General features: G+C 43.2%; 1 protein-coding gene across 1 annotated transcript in view; it reads left to right on the forward strand.

Annotated features, from left to right (window-relative positions):
* The window catches only part of LOC128745164 (uncharacterized), a 44,632-nt gene extending 17,678 nt beyond the window's left edge, over positions 1 to 26,954 (forward strand). Inside the window, exons 3-13 of the mRNA XM_053842177.1 lie at positions 17,942 to 18,038; positions 18,116 to 19,025; positions 19,084 to 19,381; positions 19,449 to 19,612; positions 19,805 to 19,900; positions 20,942 to 21,148; positions 23,348 to 23,353; positions 25,429 to 25,602; positions 25,669 to 26,242; positions 26,300 to 26,835; positions 26,891 to 26,954. Coding sequence (XP_053698152.1) covers positions 17,942 to 18,038; positions 18,116 to 19,025; positions 19,084 to 19,381; positions 19,449 to 19,612; positions 19,805 to 19,900; positions 20,942 to 21,148; positions 23,348 to 23,353; positions 25,429 to 25,602; positions 25,669 to 26,242; positions 26,300 to 26,835; positions 26,891 to 26,954 — 3,126 coding nt within the window. The remainder of the gene's footprint in view (positions 1 to 17,941; positions 18,039 to 18,115; positions 19,026 to 19,083; positions 19,382 to 19,448; positions 19,613 to 19,804; positions 19,901 to 20,941; positions 21,149 to 23,347; positions 23,354 to 25,428; positions 25,603 to 25,668; positions 26,243 to 26,299; positions 26,836 to 26,890) is intronic.
* The last annotated feature ends 476 nt before the right edge of the window (positions 26,955 to 27,430 follow it).

Here is a 27,430-nt window from a genome sequence, read left to right on the forward strand (position 1 = left end):
TCACGGCAGACAATCGAGCTAGGTAATAATCGAATTAATCTCTCAGGTGATGATGGTGGCCACGGATTGGATGGATAGTTAGAGAGGATAGGAAACCAGCTGGGCGGGACGGACTAATGCTGTCTGGGTGAGCCTGTCATCTTCACATGCTAGCCATTTCCCGGCCTCGTGATGGGGAAATCCGGGATGTGCACATGACCGATAATTTTCGTTGAATAGCGCCAGCAAATGGAGCAGCGGATTTGGTTAAACTGTGTGTCGATAGTTGCAGCAACAGCATCAGCACTCGAGTACATACTCTATTGGTTGGTGGGAAATATTAACACACCATAAAGCGGTCAGTGCTTTTAGCAATTCTGCTGAACTTTACGGTGCAAATAATTGATTCCGCCGCAATCGGCAGTATATCGAACTGATTGGGATTGGATGAATCCCACGAATGTTAGCAGTTAAGGAATTTCTTCTGCGATTAGGTTGAAAGTTTTTAAGTTCCTGCTTTAAATTACTCAAAAACTTCGGTTTAATTGAGATTTCGCCGAATTTCAAATATTATGATTTCATGATTTTATGCATTAAATCGGAATTGAATTTCTTACTGTGTAGAGTTCCGAGTGCAATATGGAGGCAAATAGATTCCACGCAAGAATATTCTACATACGACAGGAGAATTTTACGGTCACCCATATTCGCTCAACGGGCGACCAACCGTCGCTTTCATTGATGGAGGCGATGAACTGCAATCAAAACTTCTCCTTCCGCAGCTTTTCCGTTACTGTGCGTACTTCGAACGCAAAGAAAAACCTCGTAACTAGGTCCCAAAATCTGCCGAGAGCACGTACAATTATCAAGCTACGTATTGATAGTACACGTGGATAAAATGGAGTTCTGGGAGGTTGGATAGCGATAAGTGGAAACCGAAGAATGGATCAGCAGCAAGGCTAAAATAAGTGATGCGAAACTTGCTTAATCGACGAGTTTGGAAACCCCATTTACAGCGTCCATGAGCAAGTGGGGAAGAAGGGAGCTTTCATAATACCATCGAGAGTACCTTCCTAATGCGTAAAACAGACCCCATAGTGGTTCTTAGCCTCTTATACAGCAACTCCTATCCCTACCTCCACATGGTACCAACCGGAATACGCGCAACCCTAGCGGAAATCGGGTAACCAACCCCGGTAGACACTAAGGTCGTGTACCAACAGGGAAGGAGGCACAATGTTGTCTCGACACTTTCAGATGGCAGCCCTTTCACGAGACTCGATAGCGTAAGCCCTAGTTCGTCTACCTATTTAAACTCACCCCACTAAAAAGAGTCAAGAAAATTCCACTCGGAACAATCTGCATGAACATAGCTGACGAAAAAAGGACATCGAATGGAACTGCAGATCACTATATTTCGTTGGTGGCGACCGGGTACTGCTCGATCAGTTAGAACCCCGAAAGTATGGTATCGTTGCACTGCAGGAGATCGGTCGCAAAGGCGAGACGGTGTGGAGGATTTGTGGCGGCAAAGCCCAATTTTTCCAGAGCGGTGGAGCGACCTACGAGCTGGGAACGGGCTTCGTAGTGTTGGGCAAAATGCAGGATCGCGTAATATACTAGAAAGCAATCAACGAGAGGATGTGCGTGTTGAGGATTAAAGACTGTTTCTTCACCTCAGTACACCATCATAAACGTGCATTGTCCAGACGAAGGTAGACTCGACAACGAGAAGGAGGCTAAACTAACTGATAAAAACTATCTAAGCATATCCACGAGTAAGAATTTGGCCAAGTATCGACGAGCGCGGAATGAGTTGACTACGATCCTGAGGAGGAAAACGCACCAGAAGGAGGACAGAGATCGTGCAGAACGGGAACAACTATTCCGGGCTAAGGACACGCGCAAGTTTTACGAGTAAGTGAACCAAATTCATAAGGGTTGCACACCTATACCTGACATGTGTAGGAACAAGGGAGGGCATCTAATCACAAACGAGCGCGAAGTGGTCGAAAGGTGGAAGCAGTACGATTCGATGAGCACCTCAACGGCGATATAGTAGAAGGAGACGCAAGGGAAGTTAACCTAGGAGTGCCTACAAACGACAACAGCGTGCCGGCTCCCGATCTCGAAGAGATAAGGCGAGAAATTCGTCAGATGAAGAATAACAGAGCCACCGGAAAGGACTGATTCCAGGCAGAACTCCACAAAAATGGGCAAAAACTGCTAGCAACGGCGCTTCATTGGATAATTTCAAGGATTTGGGAGGAGGAGAAACTACCGAAGGAGTGAATGGAAGGTGTAGTCTGTCCCATCTACAAAAAGGGCGACCAGCTATTTAACTGTAATTACCGCGGCATTACGCTGGTCAACGCCTTCTTCTTCTTCTTCAGCAGCATAGAGCCGGGGTGGCTGTGCTGTTTCAAGCACTCGTCTCCATTCAACTCGGTCTTGGGCTACTCGTCGCCAATTTCCTAGCCGTCTCAGAAGTCGCAAATCGCTTTCGACCTGGTCGAGCCATCGTGCACGTTGGGCCCCCCTGTTCCTGGTGCCGGTGGGGTTGTTGAAAAGGACTATTTTCGTCGCACTGTCGTCCGGCATCCTTACGACGTGTCCGGCCCACCGTAGCCTGCTAACTTTCGCTAGATGTACGATGGGAGTCTCCCCCAGCAGTGTTTGTAGCGTGATTCATACGCCTCCACCACTCTCCGCTTTCAGTTTGTACTTCGCCAAATATCGTCCGCAGCACTTTCCGCTCAAACACAGCAAGGGCGCGTATGTCCTCCGTAAGCAGCGTCACGGCTTCAAGTCCATAAAGAACTACCGGTCTAATAATGGTTTTGTACATTGTTAGCTTCGTGCGGTGGCGTATGCTTCCTGATCGTAGCGTTTTACAAAGGGCAAAGTAGGCCCGATTTCCCGCTTGGATGCGCCGCTGGATGTTCTTACTAGTGTTGTTGTCTGCGGTCACCAGCGATCCCAAATACACGAACTCCTCTACCACTTCTAGATCGTCACCGTCAACGGTTACCGTCCGTGGGAGGCGCGCGTTTGTTTCCTTTGAGCCTCTTCCTTTCATGTATTTGGTCTTCGACGCATTTATTTTTAGCCCAATTCCCTAGACTCCGCTTTCAGTCTGGCGTAGATTGCCTCCGCCGTCGCAAAGTTCCTGGCAATGATATCGAAGTCATCTGCAAAGCCTAGAAGTTGGCTACTCTTGGTAAAAATCGTGCCTCTCGTTTCGATGCCCGCTCGTCGGATCACCCCCTCAAGAGCTATGTTGAACAGCATGCAGGATAGACCGTCACCTTGTCTCAACCCTCATCGCGTCTCGAAGGGACTCGAGAGTGTCCCAGAGATGCGTACGAAACACATCACTCGATTCAATGTAGCTCTGATTAGTCGCGTCAGTTTGTCCGGAAAACCGTATTGGTGCATTATCTGCCATAGCTTGTCTCGATCGACTGTATCGTATGCTGCTTTGAAATCAATAAAGATGTGATGCGTGGGCACGTTGTACTCCCGACATTTCTGCAAGATCTGTCGGATAGTAAAAATTTGGTCCGTAGTTGCGCGAGCCCCCATGAAACCCGCCTGATACTTCCCTACGAAACCTTGTGCTATCGGTGACAGCCGGCGTAACAGGATCTGGGAGAGTACCTTGTAACGGTCAACGCCGCCTACCAGATTTTGTTACATCGTCTAACCCCAATAGCAAGAGAATTCGTAGGGCAGTATCAAACGGAATTTATGGGGGCCCGTGCTACTGCGGATCAAATTTTTACCCTTCGACAAATGCTCCAGAAATGTCGAGAGTAGAACGTGCCCACGCATCATATTTTCACGGATTTCACAGCAGCATACGATACAGTTGAACGCGAACAGGAGTCTAGTAAGGAGATCCAACGACGCATTTAAGCTGGAAATCGAGCCTACTTTTCCCTCCGCAAGATGCTTCGATCTGGGAGCATACGCCGCCGCACAAAGCTGACGATGTACAAAACGCTAATCAGATCGGTAGTACTACGGACTTTAGACAGTAATTTTGCTTACGGAAGACATACGTGCTATTACCGTGTTTGAACGAAAGGTGTTGTAGACTGTTTTTGGCGGAGTACAAACGAAAGTGAATCACGAGCTACAGGCACTGCTTGGAGAGATTCCCATCGTACATCTGGCGAAAGTTGGGAGACTACGGTGGATGATGCCGGATGATTGTGCAGTGAAATCCGTTCTCCACAAGAACCACCCCACCGGCACCAGGAATAGAGGGGCCCAACGTGCTAGATGGCTCGACCGGATTGAAGCCGTCTTGCACGCGAAAACGCGCAACGAATTGGCGACAAGTAGCTCAGGACCGAGTACAATGGTTAATACGGCAAGTGCCACCCCGGCTCTCGGATGGTAAAGTAAGTACCCAGCTAGCACCAACTCGTATATCAATGTACGAAAACTATCGTAAATATCTCCTAACAAACTCGAAATCGTAACTGAAGCTGGATAAAGTGGAATCAAGTTGATTTTATGTCGTATATAATGATAATGACTGACATACATACGATTTTCAGCACAAAATCGTAGAGTAGTACGGAGCGACTCTCGCTTAATCGGATATTATCGTATATAAATACTTATATAGTCGTAACGCTCAAAATTATTCGTAATCACGTATATCGCCTCCAAAATAGTACGGATATGCCAATTTTGCGCATAAAATACGATTTATTTAGCATGTATATCTGTACGTAATGCTGATTTTTACCTTTTTTTATACATATGAAAATGCTAGCTGGGTAGTGCCTTCCAATATCACTTTGGTCGATGAGACAAGCGTTTGACTGAGATCAGTAAAGGACGTACACGGAACTATTGCAATACTGCATATTTACTATAAGTTCTCCTATATTTATCGGATTAAAAACAAATTTGTAGGGCAGTTTTATACATGTATTAACTTCAATTACCATAAATTGGATCATTTCTTAGAGGTTGTTTGGTAAAACTTTTGTTTAACGCTGTCCATAAGAGTATGTACCGTCCGGTTTCCTTTTCCCTTTTTTTCGCTTTCTTAGAATGTCCTTGATAAGCCTGTGGCATGCAGGCAGGCTTATATTTGCTCATCATAATCATGAAGAAACAGATAAATATGTTTCTCTCAGCGACCCACCGCACAGTGGGATTTTTTTTTTTGCAAAAAAGTCCTTTATCTGAATATCTCCAAATGCCGCTGTGATAGGATCAATGTTTCAATGATATCAGAAGAATGCTATTTTTATGGGGATTCCAATGGTGTGGTCCTTGTTTACGGCGCGCATCTGTTTTCAGTAGTTTTGGCCAAATGAAGGGGATTTTACCCTACTTTTCAAGGAGTACAGAGGTATATTGATCAATCACTCTGGAGTCCGCTGGGATAAGGGCAATCTTTTTTCGCCACAAGAAAGCTAGCTTTATGTAGATTCCCATTTTTCCCTAATTTTCTCAGTGAACGTTGCCAAATTAAGGTTGTATGACTACAAGAAACAAACAAGTGCTGTAAACAAACACTACACTGTTCGAAAGTTTAAAAAATAGCTTTCTTTTGGTGAAAAAAGATTTAATTTATCCCATCGGAATCCAGAGATATTCACGTTTATTGATAATCATTGATAAAACTAAAATGCTCTTTTTATTTGACCAAAACAACAAAAAATAACCATGTTTCGTAAACAAATACCATGTCGTCGGATTCCTCTTTAACATAGCTTATTTATGATGAAAAAAGATCATCTTTATTTCAGCGGAATCCGGAGATATGGACCATTATATCTCTCCATGTCTAGAAAAGTAGGGTAAAATACCCTTCTTTTGGCGAAAACTGCTGGAAATAGATGCGTGCCGTGAACAAGCGTTACACCATTGGAATCCTAATAAAAATACCTTTATTTTGACAGCAAAAGATTGATCTTAGCCCAGCGGTATTTTGAGATATAGAGATAAAGGACTTTTCTTGGAAAAAATCCCCACTGTGCACCGCTCTCGTTTTCTGTTCAACCATTTGTTCTGCCCCCTAATGACGCACCAGTGATGGTAAAAACTCAAAATCTCAAAACTCACCAAAAATCAAAATCAACTGTGAATCATGTCAGCTTGATCCTATGCAGAAAAAAATCACGCGTGAGCTTTTCTGTTTTCATAGCCACAAGCACAAAACTCTCACATATTTCTTCCCGTTTGATCACATTCAGCTTTGCTTCAACTGCTACCCGGAGCTATGCACATATACATGCAAATTCCTCGTTGAACAGCATAGGCATTCTCTTGTGCGATACGTAGCTGTGAGTGAGTGTGAATTACATATTTATCTAATTCTTATTAGGCTTGTTACTTTCTAGTTAAGAAACTGTCGTTTCCCGCGAAGGAAAAATGTAAATTCCGCCAATATGTTTGCTATCTTAATTCATGAATGTGCGCTGCATTTATCGCTGCTGTTGTTTTCTCTGACAGTAGATTCTCTTTTGTTCTCTGATTCGTTATTTGAAATGCCAGCTGCGGAAGAATTAAGCAAAATGCTCACAGCTGAATTTGGTTCACATCGCATAGCAACAGAGACATCGCGTATAATAGCGAGAGAAATTTATATGTGAGTTTCGCGCTTGTGATCAAGGTTGAAATTTCATGTGCTTGAAATCTCATTGAGTTTTTTGTTGCTCTGAATTTTTCAACGCTGTGACGCACAATACTGTTTTCCCTCACAACTCCTCTTACGCAGAAAGAGCGCACCTGTAAGAAGAACTAATTTTTTCTACTCACCCTTACGACTGGACATTATGTGCGTTATAGAGAATACCTGACAGGCATCGACTACTGAATACCGATTAAAACGGTCTACCACACTACCTACCAGCCACCGTATACTTCGTTTTGGCAGAGTTTATTGCAAGCCTTACCCTCGAAGCTTCCTCCCTAAAATGCGTGTACACCTCTTCCACAGCTCTACGGTTAACTACGGTATCTATGGTATGACATCGATGTCATCCACGAACCTTAGGAGCATGTGAGATTTCGTCATGATGGTACCACTTTTCTGCACGCCTGCCCTTCGAATAGCACCTTCCAATGCAATATTAAATAGCAAATTCGATAGCCCGTCACCCTGCTTCAAACCATCTAACGTCCCAAATGAGTCTGATGTCTCGCCTGTTATTCTGACGCTTGAATTTGAACATTCAAGGGGGCAGCACGAATCAGCCTAGTCAGTTTTGTTGGAAAACCATGTTCAAGCATAATTTGTCACAGCTCGTTTCGTTTAACTAAAATCGTACTGGGTCTTAATATCGTTTCAAAAAATATTAATATATATGTATGACCGCATTTCAAGGTCAAGACTAAAAACTTGAGATTAGTCTACGTACTGGGACTGCAAGTTGACTTCTTGGAAATTATCAAGGTTTTATCGCAAGGTGAACATTTGGTCCGTCGTGGAGAACCGCGCTGGTAGCTGCCAATAAAGGTTTCCTGGAATGGCCTTAGTCTATGAAACAGGATGCGGGTGAGAATTTCGTATGCAGAATTGAAGAGACTACTGTCACGATAATTGCTGCATTCGAGTTGGTGGCCTTTTTGATAAATAGGGCATATGAGGCCTTCCAACCAGTTCGTAGATAGTTCCTCCTTAGTCCATACATTTAGTATAACCTGATGGAACGCACAATACAGCCGTTCGCTTCCAACTTTCAATAGTTCGGTGAACGGGAGGATATACAGTGCAACGTGCCTCGCCAGAAATTGCCGCCTTCATCAGGGAGGATGTGGTCTTTTGGCCGGACCTGGCCTTAGCCTATTTTGCCAAGAGAGCCTCCTAACAACGGTCCCCAGCAATAAAAAATTGTTTGGCGAACCTCAAACAGGAGATCTACTCCAACACTTTCGTGGTCACCACAAAGAAGCAGACCAGTACTGGATGGACTTTATGGAAGCCCAAACTACCACGGATCAAATTTTCTCCATCCGAGAGGTTCGTAAATGCAACGTGACCGCAAATCTCATTGTGCTCGATTTTAAGGCCGGGTACGATACAGTCGATCGAGAATAACGAAAGAAGAAGCCGCATAAACTTAAGTGATTTACAAAAGTAACCAGCAATCGCGTAAAGTGTTATGTGTCTGATACTCTGATAAACAACAAATCCTACTCTCAACTTTAAGATAAGGCAGCGGGTTATCGTGCTTGGTGTAATTGAGAATTTGATAGAGGGAGCGGGCGGCTGCATTGAATTTTGCGAGATTTGCTAAATTTGGAAGTACCGTTCTGACTCAAACTTAGAACAGCCTCAAACTTCGAACACTTCAGAATAAAATGCTCTTTAGTATCGCTAATATGATAAAATATTATGCTTATTGTACACCACCGTGTTCGTTAGAATGTCCTCTATCCGGTGAGGTATGACATTGAACTGTCGGACTCCTTGTAAGAAATCAGCAGGCGCTGGAAAAAAGTGAGAACTTAGATTTTAACTTGGTTCGCATACTCTTAGCGTTTCGTGCAAAAGTAGCTGTTTTTTCGTTTGCATTATTTTACCAATTTTAGAACGTTTGCCTTCCTACTTCGCGATTATTAGATAAGTGCAAGGTATGTATGTACTAAACCATAGTTAAAATACAATATTTCATGCATTATTTCAAATATATAAGATAAATTAAAGTGTTCGAAATTGGAATCACGTTTTGGGGCGTGATTCAAACTTCGAACACCCACGAACAATATCAGGTTTTTTGATGTTTTTCAATGTAAAATAACATTTTATCCTTATTTTTTAAATTTACCCACAACAACAAATAAATTATCCTGCTATTAAACCACTTGTGGGGGTAGAATAAAGATGTCTTCGAACATTTTACTTTGAAAAAAGTTTTAACATAGCTTAAGTGTTCGAAGTTTGAAACAAAACGGTATAACTGATGGCTTTAGCAACACATTTTACAAAAGTTAGTAGTCTACTTCGGGTCGAACGCATCTCAAGGACGATAATGTGTTTTAAAAGCATCTTTTCAGTAATCACTACTCATCACTGAATCTCGATAATAGCTTGAATTTCCTTAAAACACTCTTGCTTCGTGAATCTTCTAATCTAACTAAATGGGATGGACGATGGTAAGGTGGTCTAACAACTCGTATTTTGAGCCTACTTTCACGAGTTTAAGTAAGTGCTGGTACCAAAACAAGGGTCCACTACATACATTGTGTTCCCTTTTTCAGTTAGCCATGGGTGGTCACTCCTGTATGTATTAACGCCATTCCTGTAGGTATCACGTTTGATTCCCCAAATAATTCAAATTATATTGAGCTTTCCACATGGTAGGGAAAATACTGATTGGATAAGGAAGGCATTCCCTCTGTGGTCTGTGTGTGCCAGTCCTTGGAACTTGGATTGTACGTAAAAGAAACCAAAAGCAAGAAACCGTTTGTTCGACTAATCAATTCCGCACCATTCGTTTACAAACGTTGCATATTCATTTCGATCGATAGCCAGGAAGAAGTTTGTTACATCTTGAAGGACGTTTTGTTTCGACTTTCCATAGCAAAAGTTACACACTTGGTAGGTACTCCGCAGCGCCACGCCAGGCCAGAGCTCTAAGTAAATACGTTTTGATATGCTATTAACTTTTATGTGACGACATACGGCGGGGAATAAAAATACCTCGACCGGAGAGGTGTTAGGAAAAGTTTGTTGATTTACTTTCCCCCTGTGACAATCGGGCTTGACATGCTCCTTCGGTTTGGAGTGACTTTGTTTCTTATTCTATATCGATCCAAAGCAACTTAATTATGGCTGGAATGATTAGTCTGGAATGTGTCAAATGATTCGAGTTTCTAACTGCGTGCGTTTCAAAAAAAAGGTGAAAGAACAACATTGAAAAATTGATGACATGTTTTTACCTATGCTACAGAATGTGGCACCAACATTTCAAAAGGGCGTAACTGCAAAATGTAACGTGATAGTTATTTTCTGCTATACCGTGGACCTCCGATAATTTGAACGATTCCTCACTCTGACTAATGGGTTCCTATTTACTTTGAACAACTACACATTCATACAGAAAATAAAAACGATTATTATCCGGGATATTTTCAGGTTTTTTTTTTAAATGAATCAATTTTCAGTCTAGTTCTGCGACATTCCTCTAATGGGATGATGTGAATACAATCCTTGCATCTTCACACCATTCCGTGGGTACAGATGAGTCCGGCTGTAAATAAAAACTAACAAAATCGTTCCCGCCCGCCGTGAAAAACACCCGACGAGGAGTGCTAAATTTTCAGCGATTCGAACTTTTATACTTCGACGGGGGGGTCGTTAGCAAAAATGGAAAACATCGTTTAAACTTTTTGTCGACACTTTTCAAGCTACGGCTGATAGTTGGGGTTTCAATAGATGCGCTTTGCGCTATGAAAAAGCCATTCAAAAACGGTTGAAAAGTTGCGGTTCGAAATATGTATTTGCGGTTTCAATCCTTGCTGCTGCGGGTAGGTAACTTTCGGCTCGCTCGGGGAGAACGTCTGTTTTATTTATTTTCATAAAAATAAAATAACAGAACTCTTCCGGAAGCCATGAATAGCCAGCTGCAGTAATAAATTCGAGCTGAATTTTCGACTTTCCATTCACCCTAATCGCGATATTTAGCAAACCGTCTGTTATTAATTTGCGCAGAATTCGTGTTTGTGAGAGTCTTTCCTGATGCCTTACCGCGGGATGGTTTAAATTTCCACCGGACGGCACACGAAAGTGACAAAGGAAAAACTCAAGAATGGGAACTTTTGTTTTAACGATAATCGCCTTGAGAATTTGGGATTTGATTCCCTGTGGGAATGCAGGGAGACTTGAAAAGATGCCACACAAATAAATAAGGAATGAGGAACCTTAACGATATATGCCGTTGGAAAATGTTATTTTCATGAACTCTCCCAAGAAACTTTCTGGTCTGTTCGATAATTTCTTTCTGAACAGAAGAAAAAACTATACCTACAACTCGATAGCAATTTGTGATAGTTAACGAAACAATTGAAACGACAAATAAAAATCCCATAGAAACTTGACCAATATTAAGTTTTCATACTGAAACATTTCTAAAATAAAAATTATTTCCTCAAATTCTCCATACCTGTGTCCGCTTCACCCTGCTAACAGAAGAAATAAATTAGTTTTCTTGAAATCCTCCACTTAATCCATACATCATCGATTGTCTATACGTTTCCTAACGAACTAACAGTCTTCAGTAGAGGAACGTTGTACACTCTAAATTTCACATAGGTGCATGTCATATGTCATAAGTTACGTAAAAGATTGGAGAAACATTACTAGCACTGACAGTAAAGTTACCAACATTAATAATAGCCTTTTGATAAATCACCTTCCTGACCAACCTGTCCAGTACGGATTATCGGTAAAACACAAAATTGACGTGTAGATAGGTAGGTATTCAACTTTGAGGTTAGCTGCGAAGAAAGCAGCAGCGGCCTATAAATTGCAGTCTAAGAACGTGACCGCAATGAAAACGGAATCTCTTCCAATTCCAATTTCGAAGCAGTTGTTATATTCCCTGCCAGCCAGTTTGGGGCAGCTTGTGATTAAAGCGTCAATATTGATAAAGCTGTTTGTTTTTTTTTTCTTCTCTTTGCTGGGATTTAGGTGGAGACAGCTACTTGTATTTTAAATACGTGTAATCAATAATAGAATTACTGTTTGAATATAAATCTTATTTTGTTGCAATATTTGTCAGTCTTTAGATCGACGTTTCTGTATATCGACGTGACGCAAGAATTATTATTCATTGGTATCCTGTCCCTACTAAGAATTACATTGTGACACGTATATAATCGTACAAAAATGCTTGCTACGGCATATACAATTAATACAATCAAACTAATACAATGTGTGTGTTATTATGCCTTTAGTCTTACTTGACGTAGTTTCAACTTAGTATTGTGTCGCGGTCGGTGTACACGTACCAATGTTCGAGCTACGGTCGTTGATAATAAATAAATTCCGAAACAGTGCTGTTTGCAGCACTATTTTTCGTGACCTCGAACATCTCGGCATAAAAAGAGGATTTGCACAAATATATGACTTTGTTTTTGTTCGAATATATGTGTGACACTATACATTTGAAATTAGATTTGAAGAAGGAATTCAGATTGTACTAGAAATCAGAGTTTAAATTTGACCTAAAACAGAACTTCAAATGGGAAATAAATCAAACTTGAAATTGGGATTGAAATCGGACGTGCAATTAGACTTGAAATTGAACTTGATATTGAACATTAAATAAGACTTGTATTTGGACATGAACACGCAATTAAGCAAGTAGTTTTACTTGGAATTATGATTGACATTTTTCATCTTGAAATTTAATAAAAGAAAACAATTTCCAAATTAAATTCTGCAATTTTTATTTATTTATTTATTTATATTTATTTATTATTTATAAATTTATTTATTTATTCGCGACAGATATGTATTTCTCCTACGACTTGCAGGTTTCATCAGTGTCTGTTTTCGAAATAAATAAAAATACTAGAATTAAAATTGGAAATAGTTTTCTTTTATTTAATTGTAGGGTACGGATTCTATTAAGACGCTCTAAAACACTTCATTCAATTTTTCGTCTTACTCTCCTGAAGGTTTTGCCTCTTTTTTGTTCCTCTTTACGTTTTTCCAGTCCTGTTTTTCCTCTTTATTCCTTTTTTCTTCTTTTCTGTACCGTTTTCCCGGTTTTCGTGCTCACTTTTTAGTTTTGCCTTTTTTATCTCGGTTTTAATTTTTTCTGTCTCTCTTTCCTCTTTCCTCTGTTTCCTCTTTATTCCTTTTTTCTTCTTTTCTGTACCGTTTTCCCGGTTTTCGTGCTCACTTTTCAGTTTTGCCTTTTTTATCTCGGTTTTAATTTTTTCTGTCCCGTGTTTTCTAGTCCATTATTCAATTTTTCTTAGTTTACTGTTCCATTTTTCCTAGTTTCAGTTTTCCCTCTCGTTTGTCACTCATTTTTTGTAATTTTCTTTTCAGTTTTTCGTCAGTTCTCTTCCCTTTTTCCAATTTTCAGTTTTCAGCTTTCGTTTTTTATAACTTACTAGACGACCCGGCGCGCGTTGCTACGCCATTCTAAAAAGGGGGCACATGCATAATCCTGAAGATTTGATTAATTGTAATCTTGCAGCCAAGAGCTTTCTTTTTGACAACCCAAGATATTGCTAAATCATGCAGCAAATTTTTAATCAAACGCATCAGCATTTGTGACTCGAGCAGCAAGTCCAACGTAACGATTTGCGATTATCAACCCTTAAAATGGTAATGTTGGCAAAATCGTAATAAAATATCAGTGCAGTTCGATCTACCAGAGAAAAAAATTCTACCTCCAAAAACACAAACTTCACATGCCACATTTGGTTCCATTTACTTGATTAGTTCCCGAGTTATAAAGAAATTTGTGTTTCATTTCCCTCCCTTCTAGAGGGGGAGGGGTCTCAAACAACCAAAAAAAACCCTGTCTCTAGAAACCCCCACATGCCAAATTTGGTTCCATTTGCTTGATTGATAGTCAAGTTATGAAGAAATTTTGGTTTTATTTGTATGGGAGCCCCCCCTCTTAGAGGAATGAGGGTTCTCCATCTACCATAGAAAAAAATTCTGCCTCCAAGAACCTTCACATGCCAAATTTGGTTCCATTTGCTTGATTAGTTCCCGAGTTATGAAGAAATTTGTGTTCTATTTTTATGGGAGCCCCCCCTTCTAGAGGGGGGAGGGGTCTCAAACCATGCTAACAACATTCCTCACATCAAACGCAATGTTTCATCAAAATCTGTCGAGCGGTTTGTGAGTCTATACCGGACACACGAACAGCATTTCATTTTTATATATATATAGATTTGATCTACACTCAAGTCGCTTTTTACGCGAAGGATACGTCCCGCGTAAATCAAAACCCCGGGAATAAAACTAATTGCGTAAATTCCGAAAATCGCGTAAAAAACCGCATAAATTCCGAAATTCGCGTAAAGAAAAACCAAAATTTCGCGTAAAAAAACTTTGTGGATTTCAACACTACGCGAAAAAATAAGTGTTTTGAGAACATCCGCGCAAATTCCGAATATTGCGTAAAAAAACGCGTAAATTCCGAAATTCGCGTAAAAAAACCGCGTAAATTCCGAAATTTGCGTAAAAAACAAAAGCGTAATAGTCGCGTAAAAAACAAACCGCGTAAAAAGCGACTTCAGTGTACTTTATTTTTCGTTTTTCGCTTTCTTCTGATCGTTTATCCTCTTAGTATGCCCCATTTTTTCTTCTTTTTTGTCGCGTTTATTATGTTCTAATCAACTATTTTGTCTATGCTCTCCGCTTTTCCCTTTTCCTCCGGTTTAGCTTTTTTCTGCCCATTTTCCCATGCCAATCCCATTTCTTATTATAAACCATCTTTCTCCATTTATATTTCCTTCGAGCTCTTTTTTCCCGTTCTCGTCGATTCCTCTCTCTCTCTCTTCTTTTCATGTTCTTTTATTGTCACTTTATTGTCTCATTTTTCCGCCGTTTCTCTCTTGTTTTTTCCATGTTTTGGCCCAATGTCTTCTCATTTTCTGTCCCTTTTCTCTAATTTTCCTGTCTTTTTCCTCCTTTCTTGAGTTTGTTTTCTGTTCCGTTAACTGCTTTTCTATTTTTTCGTTTTCATTTGCTTCGTTCTTCCTCTCGTTATGCTCTGCTTTTCCTCCTTCACTGTTATGTTCTGTTTTTCTTTTCCGTTTTACACTTTGTTTCTTCCATTTTTACTTTATTTTCTCCATTTTAGTTTTTTTCTGTGGTTGTTTCTCAATTTTCTTGCTCCCATATCTTGCCCTTTTCTTTTCCTCTTTTCCTAACCTCTTTTTTTGTCCTTTTTTGTTCCGTGTTTTTCACAACTTTTGTTTAGCTCGATTTCCTCGTTCCTCGTTGTTCATCTTTCTCCATCTTTTCTCGCATTATTCTTGTTTTCTCTTCTATCCTCGCTCTATTTCTGTCCAGTCTCTTTTGTGTTGTGTAAAGTGAAGGAGTTCTTGGTTCAAATAATGATAATTTGCATGAAACTGTCAAAATATATTGAGGCGTTCAACGGCAGGTCCCATCCCACACTATCTCGGTTGGTACCCAAGTGTTTTTGGAATTAAACTACCGCCGCTACCTTATATTAGTTAGTCTCATATCTAATTTTGTCCCTCCAGTCTTGCAGCCTTGGAGGGATAAAAAGATATGATCTTAAGATAGTGGTTGGGTTTTTAGACACAGATCGTGCCTCTTCCTCTGTCTACTGTAGATAAACATCGACCGAAACGTTTTAAATCTAACTTATTTTTACTGGCATGACGACGACACTATGCAGGCCCTTATGACTTTCAAGGTACTACACGTGACGTTGTTCGTCTGTCAGCGTGTTAGCCGCGATTCTCAGTACGGGTTTTCGGGGAAAGGCTTCGTGCCTATGAAATAGACTAATGTCATGTCATCTCATGGAGGAAGAGGCAAAATTTGTGTCTAACAACCCAACCAGACGCGTCGCTATCTTGATAAGTGGGTAGACTAACGCAACTCCTATTCCTACTTCCTTTTTTGTACGCCAGAAGGGCATTGGCTGCCGTCGTAAACTTGCTTGTGCTAGTAAGTGTCTGCACTCCATGTTAGGGGCGACTTACGACGACGTCTAATTCACGGCGGGCAGCTGAATTGAGAACCGTATTTTCTTGGATGCCGCCGCTAAAATGGCATTTCTTCCTCCTTCTCGCTAATCGTCATCTACAGAAGGACCTTATTTGGGAACTTGCTAGATGTATTTAATGGCATCGCTTACCTCCTTGGTGGGAGATGCATAGTAACCGGTCATGGTCACGTAGGTCTTGCCATCCATTATAACCACGACGTCACGCTTCTCCGGAAAATTGGTTTTCACCAGCACCTTCAGCCGCTCCTTTTGGATGACTGCTTGCTGCTTTGGTAAGGCCGGTATCGACTGACGCTTCCGCATAAAAATGTCTGTTTTGGTCAGGCACCGTCGGGTGGTCGGAACCAGGCGGACGCTTTCGCCCGTCTCTAGGAGGCAGAGAATATTGCAAATGCCAGATCGGCTATATCCGACCGATATTAAGTGCCTCACTGCAATTATCGTTTCGATTTGAATCCAACTGAAATTGTTCTGTACGAAGAACTCATCTCTACTCCACTTAGACCTAGACTACCCTTTGCAAGAATTTGAGCAGCCAGAGGGCCCGGTTTCAAATATTTGACATTTTAATTTACGTAAAATTGTGTAAATAATGAGAATCTGGACCCCTTGAACGATCATCCCCGCGAAAATGTGATCGGCCCCCTAAGTTTTGTTGGTTTTTATAGCTGATTTTATCTCGTACAATGGCACTACCATTGTATTGGTGTTGGCGAGGGCGATGCGTTTGACTGGTCTGCTGAGATGTCGCTGTCGCACTCAAAAAAATCAGCACGTCAAGTTTACGTGAAAACATAGGTAATTTTCATCCATCACAGTTTTCATGTAACATTCACGTGAATTGTTGGTAACTCGCACTCATACTAACCAGTTTACGTGCGATCCCGGTAAATTTTATCAATTTTCCCGTTAACTAGGGTAACCAACGTATTTTGGAACCCCTCAGCAGCTGTACATAATTTGGACACTTACAGCAAAATCAAATGCAAGTGTCCAAATTATGTACAGCTGCTGATGGGGTCCAAAATAGGTTGGTTACCCTAGTGTATGATTTTCACGTAAGTTGCTGTATAGAAGTTTACATGATTTTTCACGTGGATGCGACGTGTCGATTTTTTTGAGTGCGCTGTGTCACGAGTGACGCTGGTACTTAAACTTTTGCTCAAAGGGGTCGAACCAACATTCGTCGTCATATTTGTATTCATCTTCGCCATGTATCATGAAACATCGCAGAGGCTGTCATCGGTTACAACAATCCTCCCTTTTTTGTCATCAAAAGAGTTCAGCATACGACCTTGATTTCCTTCGTGATTGATTAAGCCTGTTGCTTGTTTCTTGATTGGTTTTAGGCAGGTACAACAGCTTTCAACATTTATGTTAGTGACAGTACATTCCGGCTTATAGCCATGTGAGTCGCGAGTGCATACAGAACAGCATCATATCAGATAGTATGTGTCATTGCCAGATTAATTCCTATCAGTATCACTCTCCAGGAGGATAGGGAGTGCAGTACCTGCATCGAATGTCCGAACACAGTGGGCGAACTGTGTCGTGAATGTTGTCCGCAGCGTTTTAGCGCAGATTGTGGTGCAGCTGCAACGAATGTGGAGGGACTATCAGCAAACCAGCAACGCCAACTAGACGTATTGGAAGCGAAAGCGGAAACGGAGCGGTGTTGACGCCAGAGCAGTACTGAGTTTGATAAGAAGCCCCACGAGTGTGGCCGTGGGAGTATGGAAGGCAAGACGGTCGCCATCCCTGCATCGGTACAAGTCTCGACAGGGATACGGAGCAGTGCGAATACCTTGCGGTAGTTCCGGGGGAGTTCTTGACCAACAGCCCATGAGGTTTTTAGTGGGTTAGAGTCTCATATCGTGCCACGCGTAACGTGTGTAACATCAGGCGCTACTAGCACAGTTGTTATAAACTAGTTGTGGTAACCGATTAATGACTGATTTCAGTCATAAATAGGTTGCAGCAACCAGAAGTGACAAAAGGGTGCTACTTGGGAGGGGTTAGTGGGCCAGACTTCGAGCGTTTCCTCACGAAAAAAATACAGAGATGTCAGGAGAGAGAGAGAGAGAGAGAGAGAGAGAGAGAGAGAGAGAGAGAGAGAGCAAACCAATTTAAATTCCTTTGGAGAGACCACAGGAAAGTCCACCCTCATCTTCCAGTAAACTGATTATATAACACGCCAGTTTTGTGTTCATCCCAGTAGCATTCAGTAAACAATCTTTTCTTTTTTTCAGATGGAGAGCCTGGTTCGCGAAATGCAAGACCCGGAGGCTGGTGTACCGGTACGCAGTCAAAAGCTTTTTCTCACTTCAATTCCTTCTGCTTTTATGGGTAGGTTTACTGTGAAATTGGCAACTGCCGAGCACCCTCAAGCTTTTACTTTGTATATTTACGCATTTCCCCGACAGGTTACGATCTGATCGAGTGGCTAATGGAACGGTTGGGCATCGAGGAATCGGAGGCGTTGAACATCAGCAATCAGCTGTGCATGCACGGATACTTTTTCCCCGTGTCGGATTCCAAAACGCTCGTGGTGAAGGATGATTCATCGCTGTATCGCTTTCAGACCCCCTACTATTGGCCATGGCAACAGAAAGCTCCCGATAACATTGAGTACGCGATTTATCTCGCCAAACGATCACTGCGGAACAAACAACGACACGGCTTGGAGGACTATGAAGCGGATGCGTTGAGTAGTTTGCACAAGAACCTCAAAGGTAAGTGGGACTTCATTACGATGCAGGCTGAGGAACAGGTTCGGTTGGCAAAAGAACGCAAGAAAGGGGATAAGATTGTCGGAGATTCCCAAGAGCGAGCTTACTGGCGAGTTCATCGCCCTCCGCCGGGGCTGTTTACCCCACTGGAACCCTGTCCCATTCCGTCCCGTGATCGTCAAGGCAAGCCGCGGAAGCGCAACGTCGATGACTGGCAGCGTGAAGTGGAGATTCTGAAAGCTTCGCTTGGCAGGAATCGGGTAAAGATGTCGCAAGCTTGCGAAAGTTTGGTTTCGTACTTTGAAACGTTCAGTGAGTATGATCCGATGATGCAACCACCGCTGCCGTCTAATCCGTGGGTCACCGAGGATGTGAGCTTCTGGCAAATGAACAATCCGGTGGTGGATGTACCGACGGAAAAGCGCGTCAAACGATGGGGTATTTCTATCGAAGAGGTGGTGTCCGATCCGACGGGACTGCAGGAGTTTACTGCCTATCTGAAGAAGGAATATTCTCACGAGAATATTCGCTTTTGGATGGCGGTTAACGATTTGAGACGGTCGTCACATTCGCAGATATCCAAGAAAGTGAAGGATATTTATGAGTAAGATAATTTCAGATTTTTGTAAACCTCTTTAACACAAACGAATTGATGTTTACAGGGAATTTCTTGAACCCGGCGCTCCGTGTGAGATCAACATTGATGGTAAAACGATGGAAAAAGTGCAGCAAGGCTTGAAAAATCCCTCACGATTCTCGTTTGACTTGGCTGCTGAGCATATCTATATGTTGCTACTGAAGAAGGACTGCTATCCACGTTTCATTCGATCCGAGCACTATAAAAATCTGATGGCTAATGCAATTCAGCCTTCGCACAAGAAGCGTTTCTTTGGATTTGGTGGAGGAGCGAAAAAGAAAGGATCGACCACGGTTGCACCGAATCCGTCACTTTTGTCACAGGTTTGTTTTTGTTTTTTGCTTCAATGGTCCCATCCAGTCAGCTCACTCGAATTATCTCCTCTTTCAGCCATCGGCTTCAGGTGCAGGAATTGTGAACAGTTTATCGAAACGACGTGGAAGCGACCGCAGCTTATCCGGATCGGCTCATGAATTAGCTGTTTGTGGAGTGAAGGACAGTACTAAAGTGCCACATTCTCATAGCCAAAGCAATCTCAGCGATATCCCGTACAGGTAAGGAGTTCCATTATTCTGTCACAGAAAAATAAGACTATTACTTTTGCAATTCGTACCATCAAATAATGATTGCTACACGTTAAACTCGCGGTTGAGCGCGCCGGGGCTGTGCACGACGAGCAGGATGGAACTGTGTTGCCAGCGATCTCTGAAATATTTTCTTTATTACCTTGTGTATTCTACATTCAGTGTTTCGATCTACAGAGGTGACATGCCATCCGGTAGCTTTGTCGGACACTCGGCCACACTAGTAGGAGGCTACAGCGAACAGAGAAACGGAAAGCAGTAAGACTATCTTCCACTTGATCAGCCCATCTGCCAGTTTCTTGTGCGACCGACCGCCTCCCCTTGCTAATCTTTTACTGGGGGTTTCGCCCAGGCTTGATCAGGCTGCGGAGTTGCCAGTTCTTTGCTCTTACACAATTTATTTGGCTGTCTTTTCCCTCTAACACACCTCATAGTCACCTAACAGTTTTGTAATTTATGTTTTCCATGTTTTTTTGCTGTTTAATCGCTATCACACACATTTCTTCAAACGGTGTTAGTTTCCACTTGTTATTAACTGATTTTTTTTATCAATGTATACTTTTATTCATCAGAGTGGTAGTTGATGTCAAACTATGTTTACAGTCAGTTCACACTTTACTAGTTCTATTCTGGCCTCGCAATATGTTTTAAAACTTTATTGAAGTCATTTTTAGTTATTCGTTAACCTTTTATCTTGATGTTTCGCACACCGATGAATCAACCACATAGTTTAAGGTATTATTGTATTTTTGTTTAACTTTTTTGCCTTCATAAGCTTACTTAATTCATCACTAAAATGTGTACACACGCCGAGGGAGCCGTATTTTGTGAAGTTTGGTAAACTTTATCGCACCCGATCGACTTTTGACAGCTTATACTCTTTCCGTACTCAATTTTATACATGTTTTGGTTCAACAGTGTCTATAACTGTAGTTCAATTCTACATATATATGTGTGTACGCGCCTCATTTGTTGTTATCAACACAGAATTCCAGTAATTTAACATTGTTGATCCACCTGCTGTTCTAATTCTCCCTGGTGATAACGCAAACAATTCAATGATTGATACAGTGTGTTTTGCTCATACCGTCATTGTTGTATCCGATCACAGCTGAATACTATCTTTCTAGAACCCCCTAAACTAATACACACTCACGCCACAACTCACATTACAGTAACTCGTGATGGTGTAAAATTCTTACAATGATTTGTCTGTTTTGTTTTGTTAAATAACTACTCGATTGATTAGTACGACTCAGTTAACTGACTAGGCTGTTTGTGATCCTTTTTTTTGTACAGGGAAGTTAGCGGTAAAGCTTTAAGTACAACCCTGGAGGTATCCCTGGAATCGACCGGTGCCGCCTGTTCCGTGTGTCCCTGGGATACTCCGCCAACCGCAGTCAAAGCTGCTACCACACCGACCGTAGGCGGAAAAGAGCCACCGGCTGCCGTGTCTGTTTCCGTTTGTCCGTGGGATGACAATGATGCTCCGCTACCATCCAACAGGTAAGTCGAATGTGCACGTAGTACGGTAATATATCTTCATTGAAATGTCTAATCTTTTAAACGAAAAATGTTGCAATCATATCATATCAAAACGTCAGCACCGTTTAACTTGCGTTTTGCCAAGCTAAAACTGTGGGACGGATAAACGCGTATGCGTTCAGGTTATCATCCGAATCATTGCGATGTACAGCGGAGTTCTTTTCAAACAGTGCGATACAGTTTATGGTGCATGAGCCGTCGTCACACTCCGTCATCCATCTGTACTTCACCGAAGATTGTCCACAGCAAATTTCATTCCAAATCTCCGAGGGCTTTCAGGTCTTCATCGAGAAGAGCGGTAGTCTCAAGTTTATAGAGGACAACAGGTCTAAACTTGACTGCAGTACTTAACAGTCTCATCTTCACGTGTGTGTGCCACCCGCTTCGAACTCGGTGTTTTTCAAGGTCAAAAATGGATACTAATTCACGGCTTACTAATTTAAGGGGTCTCAACATAACCCTTGTTTATCTGCGGAAGTATGGGTTGTATATAGATGACATCCGACGAATTCGAGTGGACCGACGGAGCAGAAACGGCTAGATAATGCGGAATGGTAAACTGCTAGATAATGCGGAATATAGACCCCATAGTGGTCGTTAGCCTCTTATCCAGCAACTCCGATCCCGCCCTCCTCGTGGTACCAGCCGGAATACGAGCAACCTTAGCGGAGATCGGGTAACCAACCCCGGTGGAAACTAAGGTCGTATACTAGCCGGGAAGGAGGTATAGTGCGTCTCGGCACTATGAGATGGCAGCCCCATCGCGAGACTCGGTAGTGTTGCCCCAGTACGGCTACACACCTAAACTAAACTTAAACTAACAACATTCAAGCATATTCGGAGCGGAATATTCGGCATCGACCTAGGCGACGAAACAAGGACGACGAATGGAGACTCGGGACTTGGAACTGCAGATCGCTAAATTTCGCAGGTTGCGAGCGGGTGCTGATTGAACAGCTGGAACCCCGCAAACTCGGCATCGTAGCTCTGCAGGAAATCTGTCGCAAAGGAGAGAAGGTATGGAAGATCCGTGGCGGAAAGGCCCAGTTTTACCAGAGCGGTGGCGCTACCAACGAACTGGGAACGGGCTTTGTAGTGCTGGGCGGAATGCAGGATCGCGTGATAGATTGGAAGGCGATCAACGAGAGAATGTGTGTATTGAGGATAAAGGGCCGTTTCTTCAATTATAGCATCATTAACGTGCACTGCCCGCGCGAAGGTAGACCCGACGATGAGAAAGAAGCGTTCTACGCGAGGCTGGAGGCAACGTACGACAGCTGCTCGTCACGGGACATCAAGATCGTCATCGGGGATATGAACGCCCAGGTCGGTAGGGAAGAAATGTATAGACCGGTGGTAGGACCCCATAGCCTGCACACCGACACAAACGATAACGGCCAACGATGTATAAACTTCGCAGCTTCCCGAGGCCTGGTGATCCGAAGTACCTTTTTCCCGCGCAAGGATATCCACAAAGCCACCTGGAGATCACCTGACCAACGTACAATGAACCAAATTGACCACGTTCTCATAGAGGGCCGGTTCTTCTCTAACATCACGAACGTACGCTCCCGTCGGGGTGCGGATATCGATTCTGACCATTACCTAGTAGCAGTACATGTGCGCTCAAAGCTGTCCACCGTATACCGGATACGTCAAAGCCGCCCTCCTCGGCTGAACATCAGGCAGCTAGATAACCCACAAGCTGCCGAGAACTACGCGCGGGTACTGAATGAGGCACTGCCTTCTTCCGAGGAGTTAGGTGCTTCAAACCTCGAAGACGGTTAGGGCAGAATACGCCCGGCCATCGGAGAGGCCGCTACCGCGGCACTAGGTATTGAGCCTCGGAGTACACAAAATGATTGGTTTGATGGGGAATGCCAACAAGCGGTGGAGAAGAAAAAAAATGCTTGGTAAAATTATCTAAGTATTGCCACTAGAGAGAACCTGGCCAAGTACCGACGAGCTAGGAACCAGTTGACCACGATTCTGAGGAGAAAAAAGCGCCAAAAGGAGGACAGAGATCGTGAAGAATTAGAGCAACTATTCCGAGCTAATGACACGCGCAAGTTTTATGAGAAGGTGAACCAAACTCGGAAGGGCTACACACCGAAACCTGACATGTGTAGGGACGAGGGAGGGAATCTAATTACAAACGAGCGCGAGGTGGTCGACAGGTGGAAGCAGTTCTTCGATGAACACCTCAATGGCGAAGTCGCAGAAGGAGGCGGAACGGAAATTAACCTAGGAGCGCCCATGGAAGATAGTGATGTCCTAGCACCTGATCTCCAAGAAGTCAAACGAGAAATCTGGCTGCTGAAGACCAATAAAGCCGTTGGGAAGGACCGCCTACCGGCAGAGCTTTATAAACATGGCGGGGAAACGCTAGCAAAGGCTCTACACTGGGTTATTTCGAGGATTTGGGAGGAGGAAAAGCTACCGGAGGAATGGATGGAAGGAGTGGTTTGTCCCATCTACAAAAAGGGTGATCGGCTAGACTGCTGCAACTATCGTGGTATTACGCTGGTAAACGCCGCCTACAAGGTACTCTCCCAGATCCTGTTACGCCGGCTGTCACCGATAGCACAAGGTTTCGTAGGGAATTATCAGGCGGGTTTCATGGGGGCTCGCGCAACTACGGACCAAATGTTTACTATCCGACAGATCTTGCAGAAATGTCGGGAGTACAACGTGCCCACGCATCACATCTTTATCGATTTCAAAGCAGCATACGATACAGTCGATCGAGACAAGCTATGGCAGATAATGCACGAATACGGTTTTCCGGACAAACTGACGCGACTGATCAGAGCTACATTGGATCGAGTGATGTGTTTCGTACGCATCTCTGGGACACTCTCGAGTCCCTTCGAGACGCGACGAGGGCTGAGACAAGGTGACGGTCTATCCTGCATGCTGTTCAACATCGCTCTTGAGGGGGTGATCCGACGAGCGGGCATTGAAACGAGAGGCACGATTTTTACTAAGAGTAGCCAACTTCTAGGCTTTGCAGATGACTTCGATATCATCTCCCATCGTACATCTAGCGAAAGTTAGCAGGCTACGGTGGGCCGGACACGTCGTAAGGATGCCGGACGACAGTGCGACGAAAACGGTCCTCTTCAACAACCCCACCGGCACCAGGAACAGAGGGGCCCAACGTGCACGAGCCACCCCGGCTCTATGCTGCTGAAGAAGAAGAAGAAGAAGACGGAGCAGAAGAAGCGGGCGGTTTTCCCGAGGTAAATGTGGCGCAGAAAGAACCGGTTGATCTGCAGACGACGATGAACCTTCAATGAACTTGAACTCTTCCAGCAAGATTTGCGACGGCAGATGATGGTTCAACTAAGCTTCTCCAGCAGTAATGTTCCTCTGAGCACGGAGTTGATTGGTGTGTGATCTGATGAGCCTGCTTCCATCCAGTAACACATTGTAATTGATCCTACCAACGTTACTATAATCCACGTATAGCCGTTACCAAAAATGACTAGCCTATGGCCATGATTCAAGTAATGTTTTTGGTAGAGATTTGACCACTATTGCGCAAGCGCTCACGACGAAACGAAATTTTACACATCCTGTTCCATGCCTTGCTGCTGGTTCCGCATTACCGACCTCATTCGCTCTTGACCGTTGTGTACTTTGTGGATTGCCTTAAGTATGGGTAACTGATACACTTCCGGCATGAGATTGCTAGTACTGGGCAGCCAGCTATAATGTGTTTGATGGTTTCTTGTGGTTGATTTTTTTTGCAATGTGAAAACGTGACAGCTTCCACTTTGATTCGATGCATTCCTGATCGCTTTTTACTTTTCGGCGGCTTGTGGGAGACCAGGATGAAGTCATTTAAATTCTTTCGGCGGATCTTTGTTGTCAATTCCTACACATCGGAAGAATTTTCTACGGTCACGACTAGCATCTAGAGCGTCCTAAACTCCTGATATCTTACTTCCCTTCGCTGTGCTAACGTCTGGCCACGTCTTTAGCGAGGACCAATGTTCTTGATGTACATTTTTTCCTGAAATTGGTTAAGAATTTTTGCGCTAAGTTCTACATTTAGTTGGTTTCCTCCCTTAGGAACCTGCATACAGTTCACAGAAACAATTGGGATTTATCGTTGTTTCTTACTTAAAGCTTCAAAGGATCTAGGGTTTACTTTCAACTCCATCGTTGTTAAGCAAATTGTATTTATAAACTGATCCCAGCTGTTGTACTTATTTCCTTCGTCTATTTTTTTCCAGCAAATCCCGAGCTGTGGAGGCCGTTCGGCCTGCGGATATCAGCGAAGTTTCGGAACGGATGAAACGTTCTTGTGGCCTAAGACAAAACACGCTGGACAGCGATTTCCACAGTTCGAAACGGTTGGCGCCGGTGATTACTGAGCAACGCCGGGCTTCCATGACGATGGCACCTAGGTTAGGGACAGTCCGTTGTACGAACAGGGTGCTCGAAACTTACTACAGAAATTCTCTTCATTGCAGACTCTCCGATCTTCAGTTTACGCTTCGGGCAAACTCGACTGGTGGCGAACCGAACGAGCCGACCAGTACATTGCAGCAGCAACGATCCGTAGATTATCCGAGAAATGTTTCCCAAGGCTCACTGTCAACGAGTTTCGAAGACCGTGACGATTCTGTAGCGACTCCGCCTACCATGTCGGTAGAAAATATACACAAGCAAAAAGTGACGGCTGCTCCAGAGCAGAAAGTGGAACCGCTCAGTGTTGCCAGTGTTGTTAACGAAAAAACTATCATAATTGAAACAAACAATGAACGTGTTAGTGATTGTACGTGTGTCACGGCACAAACAAATAATATAAATGTGTTTGAAGTGAAAGTAGACAATCCAGAATTAATGGACGAAACAAAACCCTGTGCGGAAGAGTGTAGAGAACCGAAGGTTACTGAAAGTGAAGATCAAAGAAAAGAAAGTGTTTCCGAAAAACAACCGCCAACGATTAGTGTATGTTTTGCTTCAGAAGAAGAAGTGCGCCGAAAACGATCATTGGTTGCAACCGAGCAGTCCGTTGAAGATGATCTACAAGAAGCTGAAGAGGTTCAATCTATATTGTCTAACCCAGCCATTACTCAACCGCGCGCGGTGTCTCAACAGCCGGTGGTGTATCCCCCCTGTAAAGAACATGAACACGGAGTTGTAGAGGACGTTGATACAGGTTGCGAGCTACCGGACCTTCCACAGGACATGCCACCGCAAGCTGAGGATGACAATTTCCCCGAGATGATCTCGCATCCGAAACAGTCATCGCTAGAACAGGCAGAATACGAACTGATGGAAGGGGACAACCTGGTGGCGCCCGGGTGTGTGGCTCCGGCTCCAACTCCGGCACCATCGATCGCTCCGCTGGCTGAGGTGGAAATGGATCCGCCGGACGATGAACCAGAACCGGAAACCGAAACGGACCGCACCGAAACATTTACGGTGCACGTGACGACCCGGGATAAACTGCAAGAGCTGGAACCGGAAGCATCGGCCGCCGGTGCAACGACGGTCGTTATCGTGGAGGATCAGATCAAGCGCAAAAAGAAACGCGACCGGAAGGATCGCGATAAGGATCCGCTGCAGGCGCAAAGAAGCGAAGAGGAAAATAGTGAGAAAAAGACGGACGCCGTTTGCCCGTGGGATGATGAGTGAGTTTGACGGTAGAGCGCATTTTGATCGAACTAATTGTTTATTAATTTTTAGGGATGAATCAGCGGCGGATGATGCACCCTATGTTAAGACTTATTCTACTCTTGGCTACTTGTAAGAACTGGTTGGTAAAAACTTTTTCGAGTGGGATCTTTCTGAACGTATCTAAGACGAAAGAAAAGAGTAGAATTGTGGAATTGTGCTACTGGAAAGTTTAATTACAGCTTTTAGGATTGGTATCCACTGCAGAGTTTGAAGAAATTGATTGAGAAGGATATAGATTGAGCTAAAATTCAAAAAGAATTCTGATTCAAGCCCTAGAATGAATTCTTTTTGTGCAATTTTTGGTTACACAAACATAAGCAAACAATGACAGTTCCATAGGATGTGAAAGTCGAAGGATTAGCAAGTGAAAGTGACCGAACAGAGGGTAAACTTTTCGCACATCAAAGTGAAAATATAGTCTAATAATTTTGTTCGATGCATCTGAGAGCCCCAATGAATAAAGAATATTAAAAACGAGAATGCATCGATTAACATTTTTATTATTTCGATTTATCAAAGGCTAAATTCTATTCGGTCATTTTACAGAAG

The sequence above is a fragment of the Sabethes cyaneus genome, chromosome 1 (assembly GCF_943734655.1).
Source record: "Sabethes cyaneus chromosome 1, idSabCyanKW18_F2, whole genome shotgun sequence".
Classification (NCBI taxonomy): domain Eukaryota; kingdom Metazoa; phylum Arthropoda; class Insecta; order Diptera; family Culicidae; genus Sabethes; species Sabethes cyaneus.